A 27,797-nucleotide genomic window follows, 5' to 3' on the forward strand; every position below is an offset into this window, starting at 1 on the left:
GTGATGGGCTTGTGATCACCTGAACTACCAGGTGTGAAAAAGAAACACAGTTGCTATGGCAGATCAGAGTTTGCCATGGTTATGAGCACTGGCGTTAAGGAATTATAAAAGCCGCTGTTCCAGTTGGTTGGTGGAGTGCGAGGCACCAGGGGAGACCTGAGGAGGTTTTGACTATTTAAGATGCTTAAATTAGAAACCCTGTGTCATGATGTGTGATACATTTTCTTCTTCTTTGCTTTAAAAAGATTCACACAACCCTGTGAGATCAGTTTTAAAGGCCCCATATTGTATAAAGTGAGATTTCCATGTCTTTTTTGATTATAAAGCAGGTCTAGGTTCTATATTAATACTGAGAAAGTATCAAAGCGCTCAGTCCACAGAGAAACACACACAGCCTGTATTCAGAAACCTCCTCTCTCCTGATTGGCTCAACCAACCTGTTGTTACTACAGCTCCAGAGAGAAGCATGAGAGAGGAAATGTACAACTACACAGAGATGGTTTTTGGTGCTTAAAACCACAAACCACAAATATATCTTCTTGGCAATATCAAAACATCAAATAAAACACTGTAAAATTGTTAAATACAGGACCTTTAACTCAGCAAAATAAACATTCCAGTGAAAGGATGTGGCCAGATGCTCCATGTAGCTTCTTGTTTAAAAAATAAATAAATAAAGTGAATAAACAAAAACTACTTTTGTGATATCAGTGAGCTGTCGTGTAAAGATTAAAATCAGTGTGGTGTCTAAAACTAGCAAAATAAAATAAACAGTGAGTCTCAAAAATGAACAAATGAAGCCATGAGGAAAGAATAAAAATGAAAAATGTGACTTTTATTCACTTGAAAATTTATTCCGTTTCAGTGCTTCCATTTTAAAATAAATAGATGGCATGGGATCAAAGATAAAATCAACAAGGATGAAAAGTACACTAGTGTAACAAAAATGGTGACCAAATGCCAATACAATCTTTTAGTTAACATAAAAATACACTCACATACAGTTAAGGATCTACCACCTCCCCCACCCAAACCCCCCCAAAAACTCCAAAATGCAGCAAATGACAAATCAAGTATTCTGTAGTTTTTGGAGACAGCAGTAGTATCATATCAGCGGAGGCCTTTCAGATTCATGTGTCAGTATTAAATCTTAGCGTTTGGTTTAGTTTTCACACTTTTTTCGGAGCGCACAACAGCAGTATTACTAATTAGTTCTTAGTTTTTATATCCATTCAAAAAGGTAAAATTCCCAAACAAACAGAAAGTAAAGTGCTTGTGCAACACTTCTGGTTGTTCTCGAGGCCAACAAACGGTTTTAAAAAAAAAAAAAAAAAAAAAAAAAAAAGGAAAAAAAAGCACTTTGATTATTCGTAAAGACGAGAGAAGAGAGAGAGAGAGACGACGTGGCAGTGTTTGTCAACACCTTGGAGGAATGTTCTTTAATGTTGGTACATAACTGAACCACAGTTCCCCCCCGCCAACCCGCCCACACACAGAAACCCCTTTGTGAATATATCAAATACTGTCATTCGAACCAGTTACAGAGCAGCACGAAAAACACTCTTCACAACAAGAGTGTGTGTGTGTGTGTGTGTGTGTGCGTGCCACTCTTGTGGTTCGACAAAAACACTCGAGGGAGGGGAGGAGGGGAAGGAGGGAAGGGGGGGGGGGGGGTTACATTGCATGAAAGAAGCCGATCGATCAAGTGTTCATGAGTGCAAACCTGTTACATCGAGTGCACCTTTACACAGGACAATTCAAGAGTGCCCAGTGGAGAGAGAAAACACAACTAAGCTCTAAACATCAGAGAATTCCCGTTATGATGAAAACACATAACATCAGCTCAAACTTTATACCACATTGCTTCAATAATAATAATTAAAAAAAAGAAAAAAGAAAAGCTAAAACAAAAAAAACAAAAAAAAGCATCATTTTTGTACCAAAGCCTATCATTCACCCTCTTTTGCCACCCTCAAGAAAAAGGATGTTCCAACAATAGTATTTAAAATGACCGTCGTTAACTTTTTATTTTTTTTTTCCTCGCTATACACATATCCAGTGCTACACGATCAGCGTCTAGTTTAAAAAGCGGTTGAATAAATAGACGATAGTACCACGATGCGTGAAAGGCCAACGGATGTCTGAGGGAGACCTGAGGAGCTCCCCACGCGACAAAAGAAGAAGACAGTTCAGAGCAGCAGGTTTTTGGAGATCCCTGGTGAGGCAAAATCGGTAATGCCAGCCTGATTCGACAGATTCGACAGTCCACGCAGGAAGAGATTGTTGTTTGTTTTTTGTTGGGACAGCAGAGCAGCCCAACAGTCCTAAAGGGGTATTACAAAGGTCCCTTGCTTCGGATTTTCTGAAAAGAGCGACAGAAATCTCCCGATGTCCCCTCCTTTTGTCCAAATGAGTCCAAAGGAGAGGCGCTTCCGGAGGGAAGGAAGGATTTTAGTGCTGCAGCTGAGCTCCTGACCATGACAGTGCTGAACTAATAAATACTTCATGTAAAAATGAACATCCACCACATACTAGAGAGACAGAGAAAAAAATGCCACATGCTTGAGTCGTGGTTGTCGTAGAAAAACAGAGCCGGACCAAAAGAAACCTGAACAGATCGCACTGAGATCACAGGGAGAAGAAGCAGATTCAGCCGGCAGTCCTCTTTTCGTTGCAAGCACCAGTTCCTCAGACCACCTGTGTGACACACACACACACACACACACACACGCGCGCGCACATACACACACATACCTTTTCCCTTGTTTCTGTCTTGGTCCACCTACACATGACCACAAGCTCATGGATGTGGCCTCTCCTGAGTAGGTTTCCAGACCGAGCATGGCGGAGAGCTTGGCTGTGAGCATCAATGCAGTCTATTCAGGACACAAGCAAGATGGGCATAAGATGATTTGGATGATAGAGGGTTAAAAATCCGGTCTGCTATTTTACACTTTTCTTTGGCACAGCACTTCTCTTGGCCTGCCACAGGTGGTTGTGGATGGTCAGGGCGTCCACGCTGACTGACACAGTCTTGGCAGGAATGACGGTGAACTGCTTTCGGTCTGAGCTGTACTTGTACAGCTTGTCAATCATCTTCTTGCTGATGCTCTTGGGTCCGGTGCCCGTCAGCTTCTGTATCTCCTCGGTGTCGGGGAAGTAAGAGTAGAGCGCCCTGAACTGACAGCCGCCATCACGAAACAGGATCATCAGGTGGTTGGACTCACACTTCTCCAACTCCTGGTAAAGAAGGAGTCCGAAAACAGTCGTTAATATGGCATATGGTCATATGACACAGGTATGTTTAAATAGCAGGCTCAAATCTTAAAAAGGCAGGAAAAACAGAGTGAGACATCTCATTTTTAAAGCAGATCTAAACAGAATAAGTACCTGCTCTTGTGTTGTGTTTAATGTCAAAAAAATTGTCCTAAAATTTTCCAGATCTGAAGGTGAGGTCTTCACATGCCTTTGATGTGACCAAATGTTTAAAAAAAACCTAAATATTCAGTTAGGAATGATACAGGAATGATACATGACAAATATGGACTAATCAATCAATTACAGAAGCCTTGAGAGGCTATTATTTTGTGTTTGTTTTTTTGTAATACTCATTTCAGCCACAAGAAGCTTTAGAAAAAATAAATCACCTGCCAAAGCCCTGAGAGCTGCTTGAAAAGAGGATTTTGCCAGGATTTTTCTAAGTGTTTTTCTAATGCCGAAGAGGCTGAAGTGCACCACTACCCCAGTCTAAATGGGACTAAAAGCATTCATGTCTTTTTCCAGGTGATTTGTAATTTCTCCATGTACTCCAAACACAAGGTTAATATAATGTGTGTTAGCGTGTTACGTAACATTACTGTCGTGTCTTTCTTTGGGCTACAAATGTATGAAAAAGTTTCACTCGCCTCTCAGGGCTTCCATAATAAATGGACTAATCGTTTCTCAGTTCTAAAAATCACACAGACATACTTGTACTAAGGGCATGAAAATGTTGGGGGTAAGTATTCAGAGAGGTGGAAAGCCTGGGACACAGTGACTTTACATAAACAGGTAAGCCAAACAACCTGCTGACATTTCAAACATTAAGTACCTCTAGGATCTGGTTCTTCTGGGGCTCGTTGACTTTGCCAGCCAGGCAGCAGTGAGAGATTGCATTGTGGATGATTGGCTTGTTTGACTTGGCGCTGGGCTCCTTGAATAGTTTGGGACCTGAAGGAGGAAAGCCGGTTAAACAACACATGTATTGTGTAACACACAACAAGAGAGAAAATAATGAGTCAGATGATTATAAATTAACCACGAGTCGACATCATGCAACAGTCAGTTCGGGTCACAGTCAGGTAACTGCTATCCATTTATTGTGTTCGGAAAAGTTTGAGAAGCAGAACAGTGAAACTGACTGGTGTTTTTGTGTCATGCTGAAAGCGGGCTGGACGTGATCTTTTCATCACTGATAAATGATCAACTGAAAAAACACAACCGCAGGGCTGCTGTCGCTGAATTATATCTGATGATAGCTGAGAAAAGAAACAAAAACATAATGATATCTGCTCACTTACCAGTATATTCAGCCATGGAGGTGATGGAAGATGCAGTGGAGCCGTTGTCCCAGTCTCTTTCTGCAGTTCGACTGTTACGGCTGCCTGGAAACGACTCCACAGAGTCACAGCTGCAAGACATAATGGAATGAATGATTATATATTATACTCATTTGAGTTTACAGAAAATGTCATCATATAAATACTGCAAATCTTAAAAGTAAACGATGCAGAGAGTATTCTTAAGCACAAGCTCACAAGTAAACAGAAAAGACTGCGCAGCTTACCGCTGGGAACCAGCTCCTCCAGAGTTGACGCTGTCGGCCTCGTTGGTTGCGGCCGAGGCGAGAGACAGACTGGAGCCTGACTGGGCGTTGCTCAGGTTGTCAGCTATAAGAAACAGAGGACACAATTTAAAACATTTTGTACTCAAGTGTTTACAACATTTAGAGGAAAGACTTTTAGTTTTTAGTTTTTTTTAATCATCAAGAGAGAATATCAACTTCATAGTATTTGTATTGAACATACTCAACATGAGATGCTTGAAATAGTGAATAATGTAATCAAATATCGAATCTCTTGCATGTCAAGTGCACCATAATTTCACTCACTTCAGTGTTTTAAGTGAAGGTATGGAAAGATTCAATGCAACTTCTAAAATATCTACAGGGATGATTAAAAACAGGGTTTCTCCATGTACATAAATTGTAAAATCAGAAAAATCTACAACAACCACCCTCATCTCAGTCCTGTTCAATATTAATGTGCTACTAATAACTGAAGGACAAATAATTATTGTAGTGAAAGAAAATAACTGGCAGTCAGCCAACATGTCCCACGACACCAAACCAAAGTGCACCACCATGCTGAGACACGTAAAGAAGAAAATGCAGCTTCAGCTAAATGTCAAACTTGTTATGTAACAATCTTACGTGTGGAAGAGCACTTAGATAAATTGTCACTTGAGGATTCCTCTCTGAAGACAGACTTGGGTCTGTGTTTCTGCTTCGGTTTGGGGGTTTTGGGCTTCACCAGGCCTTGCTCCTCAAACATCTCCTGCTGCTTCCTCCGCAGATACTCCTGCTTGATCAGCTCCCGCCGCGTCTTCTCCTCTTCTTTACGCAGCCGGTCCTCCTCTGCCTTCCGCCTGGCATTGAAATCAAACACCTGGTCGTTACCATCTTTGTGGTAGAACAATATGAATCCTAATATTGGTGGTTGGTAAAAAGGAGTTACCTTGCTTCATCTCGTTTCAGCTCAGATTCTGCTTCTAGTTGTTGTTTGCGGAGTCGAGCCTCCTCAGCTTTCTTCTGCTGCTTCAGCAAGAACGCTGCTCTTTTCTTAGCAAGCTCATCCTCTGCCTTCTGCTCGTCCTAGAACACGGGATAATCATTGTTATATTTAAGGATTTAATTAGTATTCCATTTAGTTCTCAAGTAGCCAATATTAAGGAATAATAATGAATTAATAATCAATTTTTTGGCTTAAATCATTTTTATTTTGTGTTGAGAAAACAAAAAAGGCAAATTCATTACACAGACCCTGGTGAACTGAAATGGAAACTTTCAGATATAAAGTCATGATGTCATCATCGTCACTAAATAAATTACATAAACAAATAAATATTTTCATTTTCATGCAAAGGGAATTACCTTGAAGAAGAAGCCCATGACTGACTTCTGCTCTCCTTCACCTTCTTCTGTCGTTTTGTCCTCGGCGCTCTCCTCTTCCGCTTTCAGCTCCGACAGATCAACTTCAATCAGGTGGGATTTGTTGCGCTGCACCTCCTCTGATGGTATGTTCTCTTTCCCTGAACTGTCTGAAGAATTGAGCTCAGACTCTCCAGTGGTGCTGGACAGGCACTCGTCGAAGGACACTTCAGGGGCAGTCACTGCCGACAGGTCCACTCGGGTCGGCAGGCGCAGGTTCGCGTCGTCATGAAGCCGGAAGGTGGCGCTCCGAATGTGGCCAGCGCCAGGCCTGTCGATTGTCTCTCCTGATGTTGGCTTTTTTGGGCTGTCGGGCTGCTCCACCCTGGGGGACCTGCCCCCACCTAACTGCCTTGGATGTGGTAATGTCTCTGACCCACTCTGGGTAGGAGTGAGGGTCCTGGAGGCCTGCCGGCCTTGCTCCTTGGCTATTTTTAGTTCTGATGGTTTGGACCTGGACCCCCGGCCTGAGCTCAGCTTGGGGGGTTTCCTGGTGGGGGCAGTGCCAGTGCCAGAGAGGTGCTCCACATAATGAAAGCTTGTGCCCGCCTTAGAGTCACTGTTTTTGTCAGTGGTGACAGGGGGAGGTGGAGTTGCACTCGGGGAGGACTGTACATTCTGTTTCATCAACATGTCCTGCTGCAGTGACAGCTGCATCATCTGCTGCTGGATGCTGCCGATGGCTTCGTTCAGCAGCTCGATGGAGCGGCTGCACTCGTTCAGGTCCAACTCTTCTTCTAGATAGAAGCTTCCACTGTTTCCTTTCTTGTCTGCGTCTAAGGCACCTGGTGGGGTGGTTCCCTCCACCTCTTTGTCTCCCCTCAGGGCATCAACACACATATCATCTTTACTTGATGGTCCTTTTCCCCCATTGAGCTCATCTTTTGAGATGTCAGCTTTAAGTGGGTTGGGTAATGTGTCGCTCTTGCCTCCACCTTTCTTTACTATGTGCAGGAAAGCTGCCTTTCCCAGCTTCTGCCTCTGCCTCGCCGACAGCAATTCCATCTTCTTCTTCTGGTGCTCAATGGCACGTCGCTTCTCCTCCAGCTGCATATGGAGCTGGACAATTTCAGAAGCCAGCACATTCGTACCACCATCCACTGTACGATTGCATCCTCCCATGGGTGAGGAGGGACTCTGGTCTCTTTTAAGCCTCCAGGAGGACGCCAGGGGCCCGCTGCTCTCTGATCCATCTGGGGTGGTCCTTTGGGAGCTGGAGGCACTGGAGCGTAGGTCATGGTTGCTGCCGAAGCGCTGCTGCTGGGCTTTGCGCTCTGCGAAGGAGGTCATGCGCACACTGCCACTGGCCATGCTGCTGGCCTGGGAGTGAGCGCTGAGACAGGGGCTGGAACGACCACTGCCACCATTCGTATCTTTGTCCTCATGCTCTTTCACATTCATATCCTCTTGGAGTTTGGCTGATTCCTCCTCCTCTTCATCTTCCTCATTGAAGGCTTTCCTGGACCAGTTGGGGTCTTTAGTGGTAACTGCTTCATCCAAATCCTCTTCCTCCTCATCCAGGTCTTCAAGCTCAGCCTCCACGCCCTGGCCAGACTTTGGTTCTTCAGAATCTGAATGCAGGTAGAAACCCCCGGCTGGCTCTGTGGATGAGGGATCCACACTGCTAGTGACAGTGGGCCTGAAACCAGCTTGACCCTGGGGAGGCTCCTCTGACAAGTCTGCCTCCTCACCTGGAGGGGTAAAGGTTTGGTTTAGGCTGCAGGGTGCTTTCCTACGAACAGCTGATGTAGATCCATCTCCTCGGCGTAAAGAGCCCCTTCCTGAGGAGCGGGGCCCCTCACCACTCTCCTCCTCCTTGTTTAGGCATACAGACTTCTCTTTAGCCGTTTTGAGCACGGCAGGCATCAGTGGTTCTAGGTAAAAGCTATCTGGTGCAGGTTTGGAGTCACTGGAAGGTTTGGATCCCACAGTGGCAGTTGCTTGTGTCCCATCTACCCGTTTGGGGGTGGCGGGAACGTCAGTCCTTGCGACTGCCATCAGAGTTTCTTCCTCACCTTCAGCGCTGACATTGGCGAGCATGCCGTGGCCGTTGACTCTGCGCATCGCAGCCTGTGAGGGCTGGTGGACAGAAGTCTGGTGCTTGGGTGTGACGTTGATGACGTTGGACGCCAGGCTGTCCTTACTTATGGAGCGAGCCAGACTCACACTGTCACCAGAGGCCATGTCTACGTCACTGTCTGTGGCTGAATGCAACATGTAGGGGCTCAGCGTGGACAGTGGTCTGCAGAGAGAGAGCATGGGAAAAATTTACAATAGGTTACAATATACAGAGTTCATACACATGTATTTACATTTGAAGACTGTAGACCAACACTTTCCAGTATTTACAAACTCGTCTAGATAAAGATCCTATCCTATATTCCATCACTTCTTGAACTGCATATATAAAATAAAAAGGGTTTTGAAACTTGTTACATGAGCATTTGTGCTATTATACTATTTTCAGATACCTCTGCCTCTTGTCGGGCCATGCAACAACAGAGCCTCGGGGTTGTCCGTCCATCTGAGTCAGAGAGTTTGAACGGTTTCTCAGACCTAAGCAGAAACACATGAGTAATCAGGAGGTATGAAACAAGCTGCTCATGACAATTTGAATGTTAAGAAGCTGTATCCTATGCTGGCTTATATGTAGTGTGTGTGTGTGTGTGTGTGTGTGTGTGTGTGTGTGTGTGTGTGTATTTCCTTACCTGCACCTTCCTCTCCTTGCTGCTTCTGCTGTCTCTGTCGCAGGGGCAGAAGTGGGTGGGAAGGACTGAAGGTTGGACCCCCTTTACTAAAAGCCAAAAACAACAGAAAGACAACATTTTAACACTCCGTCAAAGCCACATATATTCCAGTTTCATTTTTCTAGTTTTTTTTTTTTTTACAGTTATGCACAATTACTGAAACTGTCATCAGAATTGTACCAGCAGAACAGCTTGGCAAAAATACTTCCTGGATCAGCCCAGGTCACACCCAAGACAAAGAGACACATTTTCTGCCAAGCAAATACCATCTACACACACATATACACACACACACACACAGTTCAATTGAACCTTTTCAGATAGCTAACCTAAGCTTCAATCTCACACACAAGCACTAACAACCACACACAGACAGAGACAATACAAAAATCACATTTACTTAGTGCACATTATTATTGACTTCGGTGCAGTAGCCAAAGGGTTAGAGGTGAAGGGCACATGACAATGAAAGTCAGACACCGCTGCATATCTACCCATCCTTGTAGGGTTACTGTAACTGGTTAGCAGACAGGATCATGATGAGGTGGAATGAGAAGGAAAGCGAGAGAAGACTTACAGGGGGTCAGAGTCTTCAGGGTGCAGGAAGTACCTGTTACAGACTTCAGGGCTGCTCTGGTTATCGGCCACGCCAGGGCTGGCCAGGAAGCTGCGCTTGGTGGCGTTGGAGATGGGCACTGATGGACGGGCACTCTTGGGCTGAGCTATGGCTCGAGCTGAGGGAAGGAGAAGGACAGAGGTATTAATCATTGGCTGAGGTTCGCCGTCACTGGAAAAGGTCAACTGAGAGTGACTGAGATTTATTTCTCATTGTGACCCAAATAGCAGAAACAACAGAATGTCGCTTGAAAAATGACTGAAACGATTGACTATCATAGCTGTTGGTGATTGCCAATTCATTTTCTGTTGATCGGCTAATCAATCAGTTGATTAATTATTTCAGCTTCGGTGACCTAAACATGACACTTTACTCAAAAATCTGATTTAAAATTAAAAAATAAGAAAATATATATAGGTAGGTTCTTAATCAAAGATATGACTAATAAGTACAGTAAGACGTGAAGTCATTTCTCTGTAACCCCAAAGTGTGTTATTAACGTATCTTGAAGGTCTGGTACAGATGGACACGAACATTTCTTACTTGAAATGTCTGGTGAATTTATGTTTTTAACTTTCGCAAAGCTAAAACCATGGCCATGCTTTCATTATGAGACAACCTGTGTAACCTTCAAAGCTGCAAAGCGATATCTTCCATCGTGTATGAGTAGTAGTCACACTGTGATGCTTACCATCTTTAAACTCTTGCAGATCTCTGGGCTGGACAAACTCTGGCTTGACAGTCTCAAACCACCAGAAGAGTTCAGCAATGAACACCATCACATTGTGCTACGTGGAGAGCAAAAGAAACATGGTGGAAAGACTTGAATACAGACTTTTGACTTCAGGTTAAAAGTCAGTTTTACTGCAAATGTTCATGATAAACACAGTATGTGAGTTTTTGTACCTTGAGCACAAGCGGCGAGTAGAGCATGTCCTCTGTTGTCAGATAGAAACTTTTGTTCAGATACTCATTGGCAAACTCTCTGAGCAGCTGGATGTTGTACAGGCTGTCAGCGATGGAGGGAACTTCCTTCAGGCAAATATCTGATCAGGCGGGCAAAGAGCAAGTCAGATCAGGACACCACTCAATGACCTTATGTCTATAAATGTCACACTGACTGGACTGGAACAGTAAGCCATGTGCAAGTGCCAGAAATAGTATCACACATAGATATTAAATTCAATGTTAGCAGAGAAAGCTTGATGCTCTTTAAATTCTTTTAGGGCAACTGATAATTGCCGTGATGCAGCTATTGAACGAGGGCGTGTTTTGTGAGAACATGTGAGAGTGAATGCACGCAAGCACAGCATACCCTCCAGTTTCATGAGGTCTGGGCAGTAGTAGTTGACCACAGTGAGCAGTGCAGCTCCGTCACAAACGTCCCTCATCAGGTCTTCCAGCAGTGGGAAGAAGGGCAGCTGACGGCCTGAAGCGTGCTCCCGACGATACCGCACCTAACCACCAGGGGGAGAGGATGACGGCTGTATGAGAAGAAAAGCCTCAGCAACAATACACCCCACCATGGTACTACCAACGAATGACAGTTAATGCTCTGGCCAATTCATTTAAGCATCAGATCAAAGTTCTCCCCAGGAGTTTCAGAGCAAAAAAGGTATTTAGTTTTATTAATATAAGTTGAAACTCCTCTTCAACTGAACCAACAGCAGGTTTAATGGGATCATCCAGTTTAGGGAGAAACCTGAAGACCAGGTTAACTGGGAGGAGATGGAGGTGAAGGTGTTAGAGCAGTGATATGAGTAACACAGAGTAGATGGTCAGCTTTCCTCCGGCTCTAATGGGAAGGCAGCCAGCAGTGGAACCCAGTCAACCCAGGCAACGTGAAGCAGCTGACTGGGACAGAAACTGGGGTAATCACTGGCCCACTTATGGGAAATGAGTGTGTGGCTGGTCCAGAAACTCACTCACCCCAGATGCATTAGTTTTGGACACATGCTCTATACAGCTCGTATTTTCAGTATTTATTTCAGCTTCATTGAAGCACAAGCACAAACTCGTTACATATAACTGAATCGGATGACACGGACTAAACACTGTTACACAGGCATGTACATGTGATGCAGAAACTAAAAATGGAGATCACTTACAGATCTACATACGATTCGGAGAAATATATATATATATAGACCGCCCAGGATGCCAAAGCAGTCTGTACCGACTGGTCCTACTGCTTGTAATGTCAAATGCTTCTGCATGACTTGTAAATCTTCACCTTATACTGAGAACACCGCTCCCTCTGTAATGACCAATCAACCTGACATTTTCGGTGGCACTAATAAAAAAGGCATGAAGGGAATTAATCAAAGTTATTAAGAAATACAGACGGGATTAGCCTTGCGCTGGCATGGAAAAGATCTTTGTATCACATGATGCATAATTGGGAACGACTCCAACAAGAATAAGAAACCTATCAAGAGCCCAACAAATACTCAGTGGCCACTTTATTAGGTACACCTGTAAAATCTAATGTAATCCAATACAACAGCTCAGCCTTTACAGAGCTAATAATGTTCAATTAGGATTGACAATATCTATGAGGTATCACTTTAGCTATATGTTTATCAATGGAGTTTGCAGTTTGGAAAGGCAGAAAATGTGGCAGAGCTTTTGTACTGGATTGCATTAGATTGTATACCTGTACCTAATAATGTGGCCAGGGACCCTTTAATAAAAGAGAATAAAGGACAAGTTTAAACATCGAGTTTTAGTCCTCAATAGACTGACAAAGCATGCCACTCCCTCGTACAAGTCTGGACAAACTACACTATTTAAACAGAACACGTACAGCACAAAACAGCTGAGCAGCAAGAAAATATACTGATCTAAACATACAACATTACTTAATCTATTTGGAGGCTATTCCACAAAACTATAGCAACGGTAGTCAAGCAGGTGAAACTAAACCAAACAAGCTCTATTACTAAATAAGCTCTACATAAGTGAGTCTTGTCCTGACTAGGATGAAACACTGTACCGCTTCAGAGAGCTCCTCTGGCTCCAGCATGCAGTGGGCCAGCTCGTGCACGACGTCAGGCTGACACACACACACACACAGAGAGCAGAGATACTGTCAGAGGAGACCGTGAGCACAGAGGAAACAGTGTGTGAGAGCAGAAGAGAGAGACTGGTGGGGGAATGACAAAGCAGATCAGTGAGGGGAGGTGGCCAGGGATGGGACTGCAAAGCAAAGGAAGAGGTGTAGGCATGGGTTTGCTTTTATTCTCACTGGCCAAGCAAATACCACACACATACACACACACACACATATATATACAGGGCCAATTTGAGCTTGAAATGAGATAGCAAACAAAGCATAGCTAAAGGAATATCTTTTGAACTGACAAAGGTTATAATAACCTTACACCTGTGTGACGTATTTGCCACAAGGGGAAAAATAAAAAAAATAAAAAAATAACTGTCAGCTTTCTCCCCCTTGCTGACGCACTGGCTACAAGCAGCACAGAATGAGCTTGAATGAGCCATGGTGGAGTGTGCTCGCACATCAACACAGAACTATGCGTGCAAGAGGGAGAGGGAAGAAAATGGGGTTATGGGGGGGCGGGCGGGGGGGAACTGGCATCCAACTTACAGGGACTAGTTTCCAATACCATTTGGAGGGAGACTATCCAGTTTGCAGGGATAAGAGAGGGGAGGGGGGGACAGATGAGGAACAGGAGCAGAAAGATTAACAGGTCAGAGGTCACAGACAAAAGGATTTGATCTGCTTCCGGTTTACATCGAGAAAAAGAGAGCAGGGTCAAAACAACTGCAAATGCCATTAGGGAAGAAACATTCCTGTTGTCTTGAACCATGTTTCCACTTGATAAACATTTTTGTGGCGATGACACCCACTTGATAAAGACTTAATTAGGAAAATGTTTCTGATAAAAGGAATTTCTTCTATAAGTCAATTTAATGCCAGAAATATGGAGCTACTGGAAGAAGCGTGTTGGCCATTTTGGGTTTGTTATTTTAGGTAAAAGAAACAACTGGAAGACTCTGAGTGGCTTTACCTTTTGGTGGCTTGGGGACTCCAGCGGGTGGTGCTTGACTTTATGCTCCCTTTCTGTAATCTCCCTCATCTTCATGTTCAACTGCAAAATAAGTAATGACATATTCATTACGTTTACATGCACTGAAGAAACGAGGTCACGCAGAGAAACCAGGTTATGCAGATAATCGAAGAACGCTTTTACATGTTCTGTAGTAACCTGATTACTATAAATCTGTGTACACATTTGGCAGGTCAGCAATCAGATTTCTCTCTTACACTCAACCTTAAACTTGGATTGGCTTACTTGTTTTAATCGTTTTGTTTTGTTTTTTTTTCCTTCTTTGGTTTATGTTATTTACTGAATGCTAATTTCTAGTGGAAACTCTCAAATAAGACAAATAATGCACTTGCCTGAGGTGGAAAAGTTGCTGTATTGATAATAGTAAATGTCATGAAGGGCAATGGAAACCGGCTTAGTGAATAAATCATGATGTACAAGAAGCGCATTTGGGTTTCTGCTCCAATGGAAACATGAAAAACAGCTTAAGATGAAACTATCATCTGTGTGGAGCCATGAGAAGATTGTAATGTTTCTCAGATTAATACATGAAAGATAATTAACGCTGCCAGCTGTTTATATCAATGTACCAACAACTAGCATTCACGTAACAGCAGTGGGTGGAAACACACATGAATTTGCATTTTCTTCTGCTGATTTTCTAAATACCTGGTTCAAATCTGTGCTACACTTAGACACGGACACGTCTTGCATGTCCATGTAAATGTGTCAGAGCAGAGTCAGACTCAGAGCTCAGGGAGGGGACAGACAGACAGACAGCTCTTTCTCACAGCACAAATGCCTTGGAATTTCACAAATAGTCAGCTATTCAGTGGTCGTTCTGGAGGCTAGTTTGTGTTAGTTGCAGTTTTACACTGAGTTTGGAGGGAATTATTTTAAAAACAACGATGCATTACTACGCGTAATGATACCTAATTTCATTTCCCCACTCCACTGCAGTTAGTTATGCACATGCATACTTGTAAAAAGCCAATTACAAAACTTGTTGCTCGTAAACATGGCAGAGAAATCACCACCTCCAGGGGAAATCAGATTTCTCTAATCTCTGCTAACAAGGTTTTTTGGTTAACAGGATATTTAAGAAACTAATTTACTGGAGAATTTCTCATTTCCTTCTAATTTTCTAGTTACAAGTGCATGTAAACAAAGTGACAGAAAATGTATCAATAACAAGTTTGATAACTGATTAGTTTTAGTAATTTACCAAACAAAATTGTGAGGATTTGCCAATTTTGTGGGTTTCATCTCTAACAAAACAAGCCTTCTGAAACTTTAACCTTGGGCTCTGAAAAATTGTGATGGATAATTTATAACATTTTCTGACATTTTATAGGATAAACAATCCGTAGATTAATCAACACTATTAAAAAAAATACACGAATTGACAGATTAACCAGGAAAAAATGTCACCACTTGTGAACCTTCCATTAAAAACAGACACTTTCCTTTCCACAGACAATAATGGTGTCGGACATCATGATGATTCATGGACACACTGCGTCATGGCTTTCGCTGCCTCAGGACTTCAACTCATTGAAAGATGAGTGCAACATGAGCCACAGCCTCTTGTGTGTGCACCAGATCCACACTCCTATCTGTTATCCTGTCTCTGAGCACCAATGACGTACAAGTCTCAAGAAGACAAGTGGACTACTGTTACTTAGGCTGTCAATGTGAAACAGGTCATTCATCCCACACGGTGCTGAGTGATAAATATGTGGCAGTCCATGACCTAAACCAGCTGGACTTTAGACAATAAAAAGGCAAAACCCAGTGGAAGATGTGTGTAATCTTGTTATTTTAGTAAACTGTAGTGAAAAGTCAGTGTGCTGTGGTGCTTCTTATATCTGGGTTGAGCGTCTGTGTGTCCCAACCTTGTTGATCCAGAAGACCATGGCGTCCTCCAGGTCAAAGGGCAGCTCCTTGGAGGCACTGAAGGTAGAGAAGCGCTTGACAGAAGCCACCACTTTCTCGATGCTGATCATCTCCACTGTGTAGGCCATCATCAGGGCATCGATCATCGGCATGTGAGCACTCTGGGTGAGAGAGAAAGAGAGGACGGTTCAATTTCATTGGATTTTCTCCCAGTTTCCAATATAATTAAGATAAAGGCTGGAGGCAAACAAAATGAGAACATGCACTAACACAAGTATTTAGTTTGAAATTCTTAAATGCAACGAAGACTATGCTAAGATAGTTTAAGTGTATTGTATTTAGTGTGTTTTAAGTATACCCTTCCTGATAAATCTTGTACCCTGTGATAAATGAGCAAATGTCAAATAGAATTCCTTCTAGCAACTAAGGAGTCAGTGCACTTTAAATGCAGTGTTTCCAGATGAGCAAACATGAGAAAGGATGCAGGACTTGAGACTGTCAAGCTTTCTTTTTTGATTCTTTAAAATTACTTCCATCACTTTCTGTATGTACAAATGAGTGCAACACCCTAAATGCCTTCATACAGAAACTGACCAAAGATACTGCTACTATCACATCTTGGCATTTCGCCCTGTATTCTAGTACTCATTACCCATGTAGCACTGCAGTCCAATAACATTGCTGGACACATGATGGTCAGTTAAAAATATTCCAGGCACTATTCTTCTTTGTCAAAACCTGCCCCTAATTAGCCCACAATGCAACTTGACCACAGACCGTTCAGCTGGAGATTCAGGTGCCTTATGCTAGTTGCAGCTCATGTAGCATCAAGCCGCTAGCCTCAAGCGGATATGAGGAAAAGGCCACAGAGGTCTGGCAAACTAACTTCTTTCAAAGTCTTCAGCCCCAACTGAAGCCAGATCAAGTGATCTCACTTGAGGCAGTTCATCATATTTCACACATTTCCCTTGTGAAGCCAAAAAACTCTTTCACATATACAGTAGCACGCCCCAAAACCGGGAACAGACCAGTGATATTTATAAATAAGTGTGGCTTTTCTGAACAGTCATAAAACATGTTCAGATGACACTGTAGTTTGTTTCAAGAATACCCCACCTATTACTTTGGCAGGTAATCTTTTGATCTTTTGATATCATCATCACCATATTTTGTTATAAAAACCAATTAGTGACCAGTGGATTCTGGTACATAACAGCCACTATGAGGTGTGGATAAATGGATGAGATTAATGGATAAGGGCACTGTCTGATTCAGGGCTCCAGTGGGAGGTTCCTAAACAATTGTGCAGCTTTAAATAACCACCAAGTCTTAATCAAAGGTGATTCAGCACAATGGGTGTCCAACCTTAAACCCACTCTCTACATCCTAATGCAATCAAGAGCCCCAGCAGGGGCATCCTTACTGCAAGTGGCCTAACACCTGGTGCCTACCGGTCAAAATATTGATCCCTTGACAGCCAGGGTGGGAATTAACACAGACCAAATACTAAGGAACATTTGTCCCCAGCTGGCAAAACCCAATTTTGGTAGTCAAACGCAATTGCAAAATCTCATTCTACATAAAAGTCGGTTATTAGGGGTTTAGTCCAAAAAAAAAATCACAGCCAACAATGGAGCACCTGAATCCATTACAGAACAAAATATATACATGCCATTGTTTCAGTCAGTGCTTTGTGTAACACGCTGCTAGTCTAATCCAATTGGTGATGGAAGTGCACAGAGATTATGCTGGTTAACATAACAAATGAGAGCTATTCAGAGCTTTCTCCACAGCACGACCTACATGGACACAGACAACAACAGTGAAGATCTACTTCCAGACAAACCTTGACTGTAATATTGAAGACAGGGGAAAGGTTATGCATATTGATAAAGAAAGGATGAAGACTGTGTGTAAAGGAAACCAAGAGCAGCTCAAGTTCTGCTGGGTCCTTTGATTCACTTACACAGCAGCTACTGTTGAGCTGATTTGTTTCGTGTTTGCAAAGACGATTTAAGCATTAAGGCCATTTCAGATAAATATTTGTTCCTCTTATACTGGCAGACCTCTGATCTGTTTCTCTGCCTTCATTTAAAGGATAACTAGGGTTTACTAAAATTGATCTTATTAAGAAAAGTTACACCATCATTTCTACCACTGTCACTGTACTCACTATCCGACAAAACATTCCCAGATCCCTGAAACTGGCGCATACCGACATGTCATATTGAGATGCTGTACTTAACCGATAAAAAGGGAAAAAGATTGGTTTAAACATGCAGTACAGTACAACATAATGCATTTGCGACATAACGCATCAGCATAAAATATGAAACGTCTCATCTTAAAAAAGATGCATTTAAAACTTAAGTGTCAATACGTGGTGCTCAATAAATACACAAAAGGGCAAATCTAACAGCACAATGTGCTGTTCAATCTTTTGTTCTCCTCCAACATTTACTCTGCCCTTCATCAGCACAGCATAAAGCCCCATGGGGAGCAGAGGGCTGCTGTTGCCCCGAGCTGTGGGTGTGCACGTTGACAGACAGACAGCGTGCACGCACACACACACATATTCAAAAGTTTAAGTGGACTCCAGAGTATGGCCAGTTTCCTGAGGCTTTACAAGCCCCAGCTGTTGCCCCAACAAGAGTACACAAGGTGCAGAGGAGCTGTCTGCAGGTATGGGATCTCTTTCATTCACACAGACACAGACACACAGACACAGACACACACACAAAGTCGGAAAATGTAAGTTGCTATGGAAACGCCTTGTCAAGTCAGCAAACTGGGAGGGGGTTCCAACAGTCTATCAAAGATAAGCGGTGTCCTGCTCAGGATTTTCCATCCCCTCACCAGGCTTTGTGTCTGGCTGCTTACACACAGGCCTGCGTGGATTATTTTGTCAGGCCACTCACAGGAAAAGCAGACGCACATCCCTGACTAGTGAGCCTGCAGAGAGGAGGCCTGCTCAACACCGTTGCCGGTTTCCATGGTAACAAAGGGGTCGGAAGATGGCTGAGAGCAACTGAGCTGGTTGGTGTTAATTCTATCCTGTGTGAACTGCTCTTGGTGAAATTGCGAGACAACAGATCTCATTGCCATGAGTTGGGGGGGCTTTCTGTTCTTCATTCACTATACTGTGACATGCTGCTATTGATTCAGGTGATGACCTAGAGGATGTAGGATACAAACAAAGGACCTTACATCTGTTTAAGAGCTGACCTGTGAAAATATTATGAGTATTACACTCATATGATGACTACAGAGAAGATCAGTAGAGCCAGGCCACCAGTTTCCTGCATGAAGACATACAACCTCTTTGTCTACAGATCCACATTTTCCTCAGAATCAAACTAATGCATCAACAAGGGAGCATGGTTGTGTGAAAGGCATTTAAAGTGAGCACTGGGGGACTAAAGGTGAAGATTTCCAAGTGCCAACATTCAGCAAATGCGCTTAACAGATTGACAAAAATGTAGTTGAGAAAAATATCACAGACAATAAAATCCATTCTTAGAAGTATTAGCGCAAGAGTAACCCTCTTAACACTGATGCCCCTGATTAAACTGCCTGTTCTGAGAGGGAACAGGCCTCAATTATTATGAGGATTTGTAGGTTTTTCTTTCATGAACTAGAAAGAAAGAATAGAAAGTGATATTTTTGACAAAGTAATTAAATGAATGAGTCGGTTAGTTCCACATGTGAAAGCTGCAGCAGAGAGGATGCTTATTAAAGCTATGTCCTCGGATCAAAACATGGTATTTTGAACACGAGGTAATCACAACAATACAGCTGTATGTTATAGGAAAAATGAATACCACGATAATCATAAGAAATGAACTTAACAAATGTTAAGACTATGCAAATTCCTATTTCAAAACTCAGATTCCTATAACTGTAAACTAAACTCTTTGTGGTTTGGATTGTTCTGACAATTTACAAACCATTAATCAATATAGTTTATATTTATATTTAGTTTAATATTTGTTGCATCCCTAAAGGAAACGTAATAATCAGTTATTAAGAACTGCAGACTTCACAACTTTGTGAGCTATGTGAAAACACTGGTGCACTGATGATGAGACACTGTCTTTGTTTGAATTGTTCTCTGCAACTCTTAATTGTTAGTGATAGACCAGATTTGTTATAAAAAAATATTTTTGGCTATGGACATAAGAAAGAGCAAATGTGGAAAAAAATCAAAGGTGTATTATAGAGTAAAAATGAGTCGCTAAATTCCACCCCTGAGAGACTAGATACAACATTGCCATGGTGCAATAACACATCACAAATCCTAATCTCAGCCTTATCGTGCATGGAAGTCCTCACACAACTAATTTGAATAAAAATGATAAGGGTACACCCAAATCATCCGGAAACTGTTCTCTGTACTATTTCAAGCAGCAAAACATGTCTAACACTCACTTATACACAGTGTGCAATGCAAAACAAATAACCAAATGCCTATCCACAAGATTTTAAAGTCACTCTACACAATAGATAGAGGTTTCTTAGTTAGTTCAAATGCCTGTGGCTGAGATTTATTGCACCGCTGGACGAGGATACAAGCACTGACTACTTCCACTGATTTCACTGTGGTAAGATAATACATCAGAAGCAGGAAGAGCTGGGGATGTTACAGGTAATGTGCAAAGTTGTTTTAGCTGGTGGCCTGGTTTCCTTCTTCTCTGACAGGCAATCTGTGTAAAAGCTACTGCAGCATCATGGCCTGTCTGATGCTGAAGGGTGTCTTATGAACAATAAGAGTATAAATACATCAATATTATTGGCTTTTAATTTCACCCAGAGGAGAAGCTTAAGCTGAAAATGGTCAATCAGTGATCGGTGAAATTGAAAATGGTAATTCACAAAGCCATCAATGAGGACTCCTGCTCGGTTTTGAGGGAACGAGCAACGTGTCCATACCGACGTTCAATGCGTCCACTCACCATTTTGATAGGCACACAGGCCAGGTCTCCCTCTGTGACGGGCGTATCGTCACTCTCCACCACATAAATGCCCTTCCTGGACAGAGCCTGGATGACAGACAGGTGGGACTGAAGAGAAGCTGCCTGCTCCGTCTTGAGGATGAGGGTGCAGACACGGCAGTAGAGCTCACAGGACAGCAGTAGGCGGATGACAGGTGGCTTTATGTGTTCCTGGTCATACTGGTCTGTGTAGAACGGGTCCCTTAAATCCTCTGGAATATGGTCTGCAATGGAGAGAGTGGGTAGGTGAATCATGTGGTATTTCCATTTGCTCCCAAAGTAGTTTGTTAAGTTTAGCTTTCAATTTGTGACATAAATTGAAGACAGATACAAGTTAAATCTTAAAACATTATATGATGAAGGAGGAAAATGACAGTGCCTGTCAAGCCCCTTTAACACTGACATCTCTGTCTGCCTCAGCCTACATCTATCAAACTTCGACAATGTCAACTCAGTAGAGGAATGCAACAAAGCAAAGCGCTTTCTGTGTAATATTTGTTCCATGCCAGCTTCAGTTTACTTAGAGCAAACATGGCCATCTGTAATTGTAAGTCACAGCTTACTGCCCTTAAGAGTACATTGAGAAATAGATCCTTACTAAGCCGAGCCTGCAGTGAGAGCAGGCTTCTCAGGTGACACGGTTGGCTTGGCCAGTGCTAATTTAACAATACTGGAGGCACAAGTACGATAAGAAAACTATGACCTACACAAGAGATTCTGTTGCTTTGGATGTGAAGTCATTCTCACCAAACACCAAAGCCATATATGGACATGGGATGGAGGAGCACTTTACTTGAGGCATGCACTAATCCAAATTTAAACTGCAAGGTAAACCTCACATACAAGTTTAAAATAGGTCTAACAAAGTGTCCAAAATCTCACTTTTCAACAAAATGGTGTGGTGATAGAAATAACCCCGCTCCATTAAATCTGTTTTGAACTCTCCCTGAGCTCCAGTAACACAGCATAAGCTGTATGCTAGTATGTGATGTGTTCTCAGTGTTCTGACTGACAGGATAAAGGGAGCCACTCGTCAGCAATCTCCTGCTCACAAAAACAGAAATGCAGCTTCTTCCAGCTGCTTTTGTGATAACATACCAAGGACAAAAGCTGAACTGCACAAGTAACGAGGCAACAAACTAGGCTTTGAGGAGTGTCTAAAATATGGTGGAAAAGAATAATTAGATACAAAACCATGACCTCACAGAGACATATCAAAATCTCACATTTACAGCAGCCCAGTTGGGGAGAAATGAGAAAAAAAATATAGGGTATGTAATTCACATTGTAGACGTTGCTATAGTCAGGTGCAAGGGATTATAAATTTGTGGTGTTGCCATGCAGTGCTGCAACTACCACTAAAAACAGTGCTTAAAATTGACCATCATCATGTTTTAATCCAAAAATATTACAGAGCATGAGAACATTTCAACCAGAACCAGAGCTAGATACGTTTACTTACTTACTTACAGATGGGGTTTCCTAGTTTGCAGCACATTTTTTCAGTTTTGTTCTTGTGGTCCATCCAAAACTAAGTGTTGCTATTCTACTTTTGTTTTTGTCTCTTTCACATTTGATTTTGTCTCTGCCGCCCTCCCCTCTTGTCATTTTGCTGACTCAACTTAGGAAGCAATTAGGAGCGTTTGTTTTGCTCCATCAAATCCTCCTGCTAATGCATACTGTATATGAAGACTTTTGTGAGAATGAAATTGCAAATATGAATTGAAATGGCAATTTTAATATGATTAATATGATTAGCCCTTATTTCAGTAGCTGCTAATGCTCAGATCACATTGATCCTGTATACTGTCATTTGTCTGTCTGCCATCATACACATGGTGCAAATAAGAATGTCATCCTATTATGCGAAACACCACCCAGCAGTGTAGGTCATTCCTGGAGAGATGCGTCTGAGTATTTAAACACATTAGAACAGTGGGAGTAATTGTGTATGAAAACAAAGGGGTCTGGCCGGGGCGAGTCTTCACGTTTGACTTCATTCCGCAGACACTGATGTCGTCTGGCAGCTGCCCCCCACCCTCCTGCCACCAGGAGCCAGCCTGAAAAATTTACAAACTGGGATGGGGTTGAGAATGAGGATAGGGTCTGTAAACAAGAACCAGGATGTGCTACGGCACAATCAGCCAACCAGGATCATCAAAATACCACAATCAGCACAGGCAGGCCAGTGCAACAACCAGCGATGTGCCTGCAATCATGACAGGTGCTGACTCTTGCTGGCGATGTGTCTGGCTGTCTGTTGCTCAGGCTGGGAGCAGCTGTGGCACATGCAGAGGGCAGCAGGACAGGAGAGCATGTACACAAACACAGATATGCATGATGCACGATCAAAGACTCAACAGGGAACCCACACTGATGAGTACACACCAGATGCACCTGATTCCCTGACAACCCCCACATCATGAGAATCCTGCACTCTGTCAGCCATTGCACAAGCAAAGTAAACAACTGGATGGCATTAGCATTGTAACAGACACCATATGATCCATAGGGTGAAATTCAAATGGGGCTAATATATTCAGTTCCCAAGAGAGGAGGATAATTGTGGTTGCACCTGAGAGTTGCCTCCCTCTGGGCTGCCAAAGCTTTGGGGCAACTGTATGCTTTCTATTGTAACTGAACAGGATCTCCACCCAAGTTCATCTGTGATACATCATCTTTTGTACAGAGATGTTGTTATGCTCCATCTTTAGGCTTGCATCATTAGCCAGGGCCTATAATGACAGACATTGAAGTGAGCAGGCAAATGCCTACAAGCCGTAGTATGAACTCTGAGAAAATATGAACCTACATAATGGATCTCAGAGCAAAAAGGGTTTAGAGTAAAACTGCAGGACGTCCATAACCCGGATTACCATTAAAACCATAACTTACTGTCATTTGTTTAGTATGAATGCTTCAGTGGCATTAGAAAATCTGTGTAATGACCACAGATATGCGAGAAACCACAGAATACAAAGGAAAGCTTGTATGAGCCTCTGAAAAACTGACAGATGATTTGACCCGAAACTACATTGATACCACAGACATGCAAAGCAGTGAATGATGAGACCTGAGCATCAGATAGCTGAGGCTAACACTGACTAAGCTTAACTGCCATGATAAGAAGACACCCCTCAGCACATCAAAAAGGTAACTAGCAGCTCCACAGTGAAATAATGATGATATGCTGCGATGTTAATCCTTCAATATTTGTGAAGGCCGATGATTAAACACCTCCCAAACAGTCAGGATGTTCCTCGCTGACATTTCTGAGCTTAGAGGTTAAAAATGTATTATGCAAGTGAAGGCTCTCGGAGAAAAATTCTCACATAGGGATTTTTTTTCTCAAGATGGACTACAGGCCTATGATAATTCATATTCAACTAGAAATTCACAGTCAGCTAGAATTTTGGAGCTCCTAATGATGGCTGGTTACATGCAAGTCGAACAAGGAAACTTGCACGCAAGAGACAGAAAGACCATCCACAACTGACAGTTAATTGCTGTTAACTTCCAGCTGCTGATAAGAGATGTAAGGTTTTCAGCACACGCACTGGCTAGAGCATAACAGCCAACCACAACTAGTTCCAACCGCTATGTGCCCAACAAGATACAGCAAGCTGCACTAGCTGTATTTGTAAACAATTTCATTTTACACACTAATTTTCCAGTATTAGGCAACTGACTCTTATTTTCAAAAGGTGTTTTCTCAAAGGTTGTCCACCCCAATCATAACACAGAGACTACTGCATATTAGGAACACCTCTCAATTTATCGTAATACAATTCCACCAGCACCACAAATTACAGCCTCCAAAATTAATATAGTGTTGAATGAATGCAAAAAAAAAACATATCAACCTTAATGAAGGTATGATTTATTACAATGGTGCTATATTCTAATTTTATATCTAAAATAATAGGTTCACAATTTTTCCAAGGGAATTTTACACTCAAGCGCTATATAATGACTGCACTGACTCACTGCAGATGCCTCCAATAAGCATCAGATAAACTTCTGAATACATTTTCTCTTTGATAAGAGATCTTTCAATTATGAACAGTAAAATACATTACAGCAAACAATACCTTCAATGTCCATATGGGCAACTGACTGACTTGATTTAACACACAATTGGAAAAACTGTGAGCTTACAATAATAAAAATAATAATAAACTGGAAAGTGAGTGGACATGCCTTCAATTATTCGCCAAACTTCACATCTACAGTAAATTAATCCACACATAATGAAAAATGTTTAGAAAAATCTGGTGGATTGCTGTCTTTGTTGTGCACTTTACAAGCTCTACCCAGTGAAAAAATTACTACATAGCAGAAGGTAAGCAGTGACAGTGCTGGAGTTTTTAAGGCTGTTAGTTTTATGGCCACAACAAAACACATCCTTAAAAGGCTGTGCTGAATTTCAAATATCTCATTCCTGAAACTTATGCAATTCTTGACTGTTGCAACTACAGAAAATCTGCCTCAGAGGCCCAGTTGCTAATGTTGATGCCACCTTAACAGGGAGTGTGAGTGACTGGCAGTACAGATCAGTATTTTCCATGCTCTGAGTACAGTCTAACAAATATAGCCTAATCCTCAGTGCCTGTCACTCAGCCCGATTTGGGTTCAATCTCACTGGCCACCCAACAAGAATGGAAGGATCTGGTGAGTCAGTGAGGAAGGCTTCAGTTGCCAAGTGTCAACTGGGAATTAGTGTTGGCCTGAGTGCACACATACACAAATATTTCTTTCTCTTGGGCTTTTGCTGTCAATGTTTCACCGCTGAAGCTCTATACAATCTGCTGACCGTCAGTATGTTGAGAAGAGTAAACATATTGTTCCAACAACAACATCTGAATTTTCAAAATAACTATGAGAATATGAGGAAAATATGCTGCAAATTTCCAGGCACTATCTTAGGATCCATTAAACTCTCTGTGGTCTGTAATAGTGAATATTTAGATATTAAAGGCAAGTCATATAGATGACTGTGAATCTAAAAAAAAGTAAAACCTACTTGCCATTTGTGTAGCTTCAATGTAAATTGACATTACTTACCAATGCCATAGGCTTTAGCAAACAGCCACCGCAGGTTGGCAGCTATTTTTGCTCTGGCAGAGTCATACATCTCCAATGGTACAACATCCATCGTGCCTTCTGCAACCCCAGCCAAATCCACTTTTCTCCTGGTACTGTCCCCACCAGCACAAAAATCAACATCCATCCTTAAAAAAATAAAAATAAAACATAATGTTAGAGAGTCACAATTATACTGAACATACTGCAAAGTAGAGACACAGCCAAATAACAGCACATTAGCCATCCACAATCTGCTACGATACAAAGCCCCTTGGCATTGCTTGTGAGTAGCTGGATGCTCCATTAGAGTAATTCTTCAATAAAAAAGGCATAAATAAAGGTGTTTGTTGATTATTAGGAAATTGTTGTTTTGGGTACTGCTCTTAATCTTTGTTTCAATGGTCAATTAGAGCTTGCATCTAGTGGTTGAGACATAAGTACCAAAGTAGCAACCTTGCAGGCATGATCACAGTCATTATGTCAAATGTTTGATGACAGAGTGGAGACTGTCTTTGTAGTATCTGGTAATGAAGTGAACCTACAGTGAGGCCATGGTGACCTAAAACAGTCTTGAGAACAAGGATGAAACTTTCTGGACAGTATGTACATTATGGCAAGCATACTGTATTATGTACTGTACTAGTCCACAACTAAAGAAGAAAATATACGCAAAGTTGTTCTAACTTTTGTGATTATATTAGGTCCATCAACCAAAATCACTTACAGATAGCACATTTTGACCATAAACAATCTTACTGACTGTTGATAAAGCAAACTACTCACACTTTCACATTGATAGACAATCTCAGATTGTGCAACAAAACTCTGACAGCAGTTGCCCTGTCAAGACTCGCAACGAAAGATAACTGTATTTGGTGTCACAGTCCACAAACTCTGGGAAAGCCATGCATTGTTACATCAGTGACTGTGTTTAAATCTGTCTGTGCCCTGTCTCTTTTTATTAATTTGGGTCATCTTTTTTTTTTGTTTTTGGTCAGTTCTTCTTAGAAGAACTCTAATATTTCGTTTCAAAAAGTGCTAAGCAATGAAAGATTGTTATTATCATTATTATTATTATCATAATCATTATTATCAAAGAAAGTGAGTCCGGAACACTAATGTTTCTAATCAGTGACTACATCAAAATCAGAGCATTTTCACTTTCAATCCCCCCTTCAGGATGACGTCTTGCCTAATCATTGTTTCCACCTCACTTCTACTTTGTTTTGTGAGACTTATGGTTGTCTTACTCACATTTACAATTACCCAAACAATAAGAATATAGCCAAGGCATCATTCCTTATCCCAATTATGATGGGATGAAGATAAGGAAAAACATGGATAAACACATAGTATCAAACTAAGGACCCGAATACTTTTATTTTGCCAGAAAAGTTAACCTTGGTTAAGCTATTGTTATATTACCTGTAGCCTTAACTCAGCGTTACCTCATCGTTATGTTACCATTAACGGCCCAATGCTGGTTTGTTGGACAAGTAGGTAATTGCTGATTATCTAGATTAGCCTTAATTTTAACGTTAGTGGGTTGGTGCTATAACAACATCATTAATGATGGAACTACTACTTAGGTGACAAAGTGCACATTTGCCAAACGTGAGGTTAGCTAAGCGGCCATGGATGCAAATGTAAATCAGCTAACTAACCGGCTAACCGCTAGCTTGGAGCAGCACTGCATTCATCGGCCCCATGAATGACGTTAGCTAGCTGGCAACACATTACCTTGAAAGGTGTGGTGTATATCCACGTCGCCCTTCAGTTCCGTCGGGGTAAACAATCAACCAAGGACCTGCCTCGCTGTACAGTGGCCTGCTGTGTAGAAAATACACCAGCAGCAGCGACGCATCATAGCCAGCTAATAATGCTAGCAGGGAGTCTGAATGGTCTCCTCCCAGCAACAAGACCCGATCCGCGGCCTGTGTGACAACCGCTCCACGGCGAGACTTCCACACCCGCCAGGCAGAGAAAAGGGAGGGCTTTCCTGTGAAGAAGACCGACGTACAGAGACTCTTCTGTGAAAAAAAAATTATCTCTGTATTAGATGCCTCATGTTAGATACGACACACACAGGTCTTTGAGGCTCAGGCAATGCAGCAAGAACCAGCGGTGTGTTCGCGCTCTGCC

The 27,797-nt window shown here is 42.2% G+C and overlaps 1 protein-coding gene across 1 annotated transcript; it reads right to left on the minus strand.

Annotated features, from left to right (window-relative positions):
- Positions 1-1,746: 1,746 nt before the first annotated feature.
- LOC111236465 (calmodulin-regulated spectrin-associated protein 1-B-like) lies at positions 1,747-27,708 on the minus strand. Its single transcript, XM_022765202.1, has 18 exons — positions 27,396-27,708; positions 25,635-25,801; positions 20,532-20,794; positions 15,579-15,740; positions 13,645-13,725; positions 10,926-11,067; positions 10,517-10,656; positions 10,302-10,398; positions 9,572-9,728; positions 8,956-9,041; positions 8,719-8,803; positions 6,191-8,489; positions 5,775-5,911; positions 5,471-5,685; positions 4,826-4,928; positions 4,560-4,669; positions 4,091-4,209; positions 1,747-3,240 (listed from the first exon to the last, which is right to left on the minus strand). The coding sequence occupies exons 2-18, from the start codon at positions 25,798-25,800 to the stop codon at positions 2,944-2,946; spliced, it is 4,659 nt and encodes a 1,552-aa protein (XP_022620923.1). The 5' UTR covers position 25,801; positions 27,396-27,708; the 3' UTR covers positions 1,747-2,943.
- Between the last annotated feature and the right edge of the window lie 89 nt (positions 27,709-27,797).

This window comes from Seriola dumerili, unplaced genomic scaffold (genome assembly GCF_002260705.1).
Source record: "Seriola dumerili isolate Sdu_G_001 unplaced genomic scaffold, Sdu_1.0 BDQW01000668.1, whole genome shotgun sequence".
NCBI lineage: Eukaryota > Metazoa > Chordata > Actinopteri > Carangiformes > Carangidae > Seriola > Seriola dumerili.